This window comes from Nematolebias whitei, chromosome 5 (assembly GCF_014905685.2).
Source record: "Nematolebias whitei isolate Nwh7 chromosome 5, NemWhi1, whole genome shotgun sequence".
Classification (NCBI taxonomy): domain Eukaryota; kingdom Metazoa; phylum Chordata; class Actinopteri; order Cyprinodontiformes; family Rivulidae; genus Nematolebias; species Nematolebias whitei.
The window spans coordinates 41252190-41258307 of record NC_056502.1 but is presented as its reverse complement, the minus strand read 5'-3'; the positions used below and the strand labels follow the sequence as shown (position 1 = coordinate 41258307).

At 44.1% G+C, this 6118-nt stretch overlaps 1 protein-coding gene across 1 annotated transcript; it reads left to right on the top strand.

The window, feature by feature from the left end:
• Positions 1-3612: 3612 nt before the first annotated feature.
• LOC119410262 (piggyBac transposable element-derived protein 4-like) lies at positions 3613-5917 on the top strand. Its single transcript, XM_037677174.1, has one exon. The coding sequence runs from the start codon at positions 3874-3876 to the stop codon at positions 5644-5646; it is 1773 nt and encodes a 590-aa protein (XP_037533102.1). The 5' UTR covers positions 3613-3873; the 3' UTR covers positions 5647-5917.
• Positions 5918-6118: the final 201 nt, after the last annotated feature.

The following is a 6118-nucleotide window of genomic DNA, read 5'->3' as shown; positions in this document are numbered from 1 at the left end:
TGATGAGGAGCTAACCTATTGATACTCTTAAAAATTAATTTAAGAAAACATAAGTTAGAAAAGCTTTCAAAACTCATTAAGTTATGTTTGTCCAAGGTTAGACAGTGATGTGATCTTATTGGCTTTTTGTCCATTACTTTTATTGTTTGGTTATACATTGACACCATTGGCTTTATAGCCGTTGTAGCAGCCTGGGCCCATGATGTCATACAATATGAGACATGAGAGAACATCATGGCATGCTATCATGGCTGAAGAGCAGCCTGTACAGGAATATAAGGTCTTATTAATTTGAAACAATTAAGGTTTCTTTTGACTTTTTTGGACATGTTGTTTATATGATTCTCAAATTTTACACGTGGATCTAAAAACAGCCCAATATATTTGAATTCTGTTACATTTTTAATCATTTCATCCTGTAAATAAATTTGAAAATGTTGTTGAACATGTTGTTTTCTAATGGAAAAGCACATTGACACTGTTTTACTTAAATTGATTACTAACTCATTATTGAATAACCAACGGTTCACTTCCTCCATACAGGCAGACAAGACATCTGTTGTGGTGTCTTAGCAGGTGCATAAAATACTGCATCATCTGCGTAAAGTTGACAATTTACACCATTGCATACAAGAGGTAGGTCATTTATAAAGAGACTGAATAACAGTGGTCCTAATATAGAGCCCTGTGGAAGTCCCATTTTGATGTTTAAAAATGAAGATTTTTCTTGAGCCACTTTTAACACATTGCTGCCTGTCTTGGAGATATGAAGTAAACCAGCCCACTGCTTCATCAGAAATTTTAAAAGGTGCCATTTTAGATAGCAGCCGACTATGACTTACTGTGTCGAACACTTTTCTAAGGTCTAAAAATACTGCCCCAACCACATTTCCCTGGTCAAGAAACTTTTTTATATTTTCCACCAAGCAGCAGTTGGCGAGTACCCGGATCTAAAACCAAATTGTAATGGGTGGAGGAGCTGATTAGCTTCCAAATAATCAGTCAGTTGTGCTACTACTGTTTTTTCAATCACTTTTGATAATACAGGTAAGATCGATATAGGTCAATAATTATTCGTAGAATCCTGTCTCCCCTCTTTATGTATAGGTACAACAACTGCCTTTTTCCACCCTGAAGGAAATATGGAGGTACTAATTGATAGGTTAACTAAATGTGTCAATGGCTTAATTAGAGTATTTGTATATTTCTTTAAAAAGCCACAGTTAGTATTATAGGCATCATTTGAATTTGAGTTAGACAGTTTTGCAATGATTTAAGCAGTATTTCTTTCATCAATTTGTCCAATATAAAAATAATCTTGTGACACCTCCTGAGCGTAGTGATTATCAACCTGTGTTGAAATACGTGGTAAAAAAATGCCGAGTTAACTCTTCCACTGATCGTACAAAGTAAGAGTTAGATTCATTTGCCATGGTTAGTAATAATTGTACCATCTATAAGTGTCACGAGGTAATATTAAATAAGGACCCAGATGAACGGACTGAAGGATAACAGACTCAGGAGAATAAAGATCAGTGATTTATTTACAGTGGCTAATGTTCAGTCTTTGTCTCACAATTGATGAGTCCAGGAGATTCTCCAAACAAGGTCCAACGATTCTCCAGGGAGGACTCAGGTGGAGCATGGATGTAAGACGTTACCGGAGGAAGATGTTTGCAGATATCCAGGAAAGCCCTTTTTCATCAGGTCCACAGGTGCTCAGGTAGATCCAAGAGGGGAGGCACTGGAACTCCAAGGTCACAGGCAGGAAATGCTTCAGCACTGAATGAAGCCAGTCCTCAGTCTTAAATAGTCCCAGTCTGATTGATGTAGATGGCTGTCAGCTGTGGCTCGTAAATCCTGTCTCCCAGGTAACCAGAATCTGTGGAGAGAAGCACAACTGCAACCCCTACAGTACCCCCCCCCCCCCTCTCAAGAATCGCCACCGGGCGACCGAAGACGCTTCTCAGGGTGAGCCCTGAAGAAGGAGGAGATGAGACTGGGATCCAAGATAAAGGAACGAGGAATCCAAGACAGTTCCTCGGGACCATAGCCCTCCCAGTCGACCAAATATTGAAAACCCCAACCACGACGCCGAACATCCAGGATACGTCTAACCGTAAAGGCAGGATGGTTGTCAATAAGACGGGAGGGCGGGGGGAGGTCAGCAGGAGGACTCAAGGGACTCACAGAGACAGGCCTAACCTGAGAAACATGGAAGGTGGGGTGAATGCGCATGGAAGGGGGCAACTTCAGGCGGACAGCAGAAGGGTTAACCAACTTGACCACAGGGAAAGGCCCAATAAATCGGGGAGCGAGTTTTCTGGGAGTGTCCCTGAGCGAAATGTTCCTGGTAGAGAGCCAAACCGGTTGGCCCACCCGGTAGGAAGGGGCGGACGCACGATGGCGGTCAGCATGACTCTTGTTCTGGGCGGCAGTCCGGAGGAGGGCCAATCTAGTTTGACGCCAAACCCTCCGGCAGCGACGGAAATGGTGTTGAACAGAAGGAACGGCAATTTCGCACTCCTGACTAGGAAAAAGAGGAGGGGCATAGCCCAGAGAGGCCTCAAAAGGAGACAACCCAGTAGCGGAAGATGTGTGAGTATTGTGAGCATACTCCACCCAAACAAGTTGCCGGCTCCAGGAAGCAGGATCGTGCTCACAAACACATCGTAGGGCAGCCTCCAACTCCTGGTTACACCGTTCTGATTGACCATTAGATTGAGGGTGATAACCAGAAGTCAGACTAGCGGAGGCTCCCAAGGCGTCACAAAACGCCCGCCAGACCTGGGAAGTAAACTGGGGCCCCAGGTCAGAAACTACATCGGAGGGGAGACCGTGAATTCTAAAAACATGCTGTACCAACAGGCGAGCAGTCTCCATGGCAGAGGGGAGTTTAGTGAGAGGGATGAAATGAGCAGCCTTAGAAAAGCGGTCAACCACAGTCAAAATCACCATGTTGCCCTCAGAAGGGGGCAAGCCAGTGACAAAATCCAGTGCTACATGGGACCATGGACGACTGGTGGTGGGCAAAGGCTGCAGTAATCCCGCTGGCAGCTGGGTTCGGCTCTTGCTACGAGCACAGGTCGGGCAAGCAGCAACAAATTCCTTAACATCTTGGGCCATAGTAGGCCACCAAAAATGTCTCTGAACAGATGACAGCATGCGATTAGTACCAGGGTGACATGACAGTTTGTGAGAATGGACCCAGTCCAGCACCTTAGCTCTGACTGTTGAAGGAATAAACCTCCTACCCGGAGGGCCAGTACCTGGGTCGGGTTCAGATGCTTGTGCTTCCTGGATGTCCCGTTCGATAGCCCAAGTGAGAGAGCCCACCACGACAGAAAGGGGTAGAATGCGTTCCTCAGTCTTGTGCTGATCCGACATAGAGAACTGTCTGGACAGGGCATCAGGCTTGGTGTTCTTGGACCCCGGTCTGTAGGTCAAGGAAAAGTTAAATCGTGCAAAAAACAATGACCAACGAGCCTGTCTAGGATTCAACCTCTTGGCATTTTGAAGGTAAGTTAACCCTTGTGTTATGTTAAGGGTCAATTTGACCCGTTTCAATTTTTGTGTTGATCAAAGTGCAGGTTATCCTTTCTTTTTTTCCATGAAATGTTGTGACTTTTTCTCCTCTAGGGTCATGAACTTCTATGTAAAATCTGGACTCTTTGATGTGTTGTTAAATGTCTGCACACAGTTTGTATACAAAGATGATGTTGCGGGTCATTTTGACCCGCACACAGAGTAGCTGTTAAAAATCCAAAAAAAAAGTCTTTGATGTACTTCATTTTGATTGCCTCTGAATAAACATTCAGAACCAGGTGTGTGTGGAAGAGGGACTTTCTCTCCCCTGTCCTTGTCACTGTTTCCATGCCCGTTCTTGGAGAAACACCAAAAATGAGCTCCAGACGATTTACAGCTGAAGAAGCTTTTTCGCAGCTTATGAACTGGGATAGTGATGTAGAGGAAGAGGTTTCAGAGACAGAGGATCCTTCAGAGCCAGAGGACAATGCCATTGATGATCCAGATTTTCAATTTTCCCATGATGAGGAGGATTCAGAGGACGAGTCTGCAGGTGTCCCTTCTTCAGATGAAAACCAAGAAATGCAACAATCGTCATCCACAGAGGGGACATGGACATCTAAAGATGGTAAAATAAAATGGTCAACATCACCACACCAAAGCCAAGGTAGATTGTCATCTTGTAATGTCATCAAAATGATTCCTGGTCCTACAAGATTTGCTGTCACAAGAGTTGATGATATTGAATCAGCATTTCAGCTCTTCATATCCCCACCCATAGAGAAGATAATCCTCAACATGACCAACTTGGAGGGGAAGCGTGTCTTTCAAGAGAAATGGAAGCCACTGGATCCGACTGACTTGCATGCTTACATTGGAATCCTGGTGTTAGCTGGCGTATACAGGTCAAAGGGTGAAGCAACTGCAAGTTTATGGAATGAAGAGAATGGAAGGCCAATCTTCCGAGCAACAATGTCTTTGGAGACATTTCACATGATCTCTCGTGTGATCCGATTTGACAACCGTGACACCAGAGCTGATCGACGTGAGAGAGACAAACTTGCAGCAATCAGAGATGTCTGGAATAAATGGGTCGAAATCCTGCCTTTATTGTATAATCCTGGCCCCCATGTTACTGTCGATGAGCGCCTCGTTCCATTCAGAGGACGCTGTCCATTCCGACAGTATATGCCAAACAAGCCTGCGAAATATGGCATCAAAATGTGGGCAGCCTGTGATGCAAAATCCAGTTATGTTTGGAACCTGCAAGTATATACTGGAAAGCCACCTGGAGGAAGACCTGAGAAGAATCAGGGAATGCGTGTGGTTTTGGAGATGACTGAAGGGCTGCAAGGTCATAACATTACATGTGACAACTTCTTTACATCCTACCGTCTTGGAGATGAACTTCAGAAGAGAAAGCTGACTATGTTGGGAACAGTCAGAAAAAATAAGCCAGAACTTCCCAGTGAGATTCTGAAGATGCAAGGAAGACCTCTGCATTCCTCAAAATTTGCTTTCACAGAGAAAACAACACTTGTTTCTTACTGCCCAAAAAGAAACAAGAATGTTCTTGTGATGAGCACAATGCACAAAGACGCATCTCTGAGCACACGAGAGGACATGAAACCGCAAATGATTCTGGATTACAACTCCACAAAAGGGGGAGTTGACAATCTTGACAAAGTCACAGCAACATATAGTTGTCAGCGCAAGACTGCCCGTTGGCCTTTGGTGGTTTTCTACAACATTTTGGATGTGTCTGCTTACAATGCCTATGTGCTGTGGATTGAGATCAACCAGCAGTGGAATGCCAGCAAACTGTACCGACGTCGACTTTTCCTGGAAGAACTAGGCAAAGCACTCGTCACTCCAAAGATCCAGAACCGGGTCAGGCCAGCTAGATCCCCAGCAGCTGCTGCTGTCATCGCAAAGGTCCAGGGCAGGGCATCTGACCAACCCACAATGGATCCTTTGGATACAGGTACAAAGAAACGCAAAAGATGCCAAGTCTGTCCCTCTCGAGATGACAGTAAAACAACTACCTCTTGTGTGAGATGCAAGAAATACATCTGCAAAAAGCACATAGTCACATTCTGTCCATCATGTGGGGAACGCTGAAAATGTTGACTGTCAAAAACCCGAGAAAATGCGGCAAGTTAAATGCAAAAAAAAAAAGGGTTCGTGAAGAGGGAAAAATTGAAATCAGGAGTTCTTTAATATAGTGTTGGAAGTGTATATCTCTACTTCTCATCTCTTCTAAATATTTGTATAATCTAAAATAAAGTTCTTATTGGTTTAACTTCATTTTATGACTGTTTTGAGTGGATTTACACAATGCGGGTCAAAATGACCCGCAACATAATAAACGTATTTTTTTCTCAACATAATACAAGGGTTAAGTTCTTATGATCTGTCCAGATCAAAAAATGTGTCTTGGTACCCTCCAACCAGTGTCTCCACTCTTCCAGTGCCAGTTTGATGGCCAAAAGTTCTCTATCGCCCACATCATAATTCCGTTCAGCAGGGCTTAAACGTCGGGAGAAAAAGGCGTATGGATGAACCTTGTTATCCTCCAGAGACCGCTGAGATA

What these genes read in the sequence shown, in the direction of transcription:
- LOC119410262 (XM_037677174.1), top strand. Translation starts at nt 3,874, where the DNA reads ATGCCCGTTCTTGGAGAAACACCAAAAATGAGCTCCAGACGATTTACA.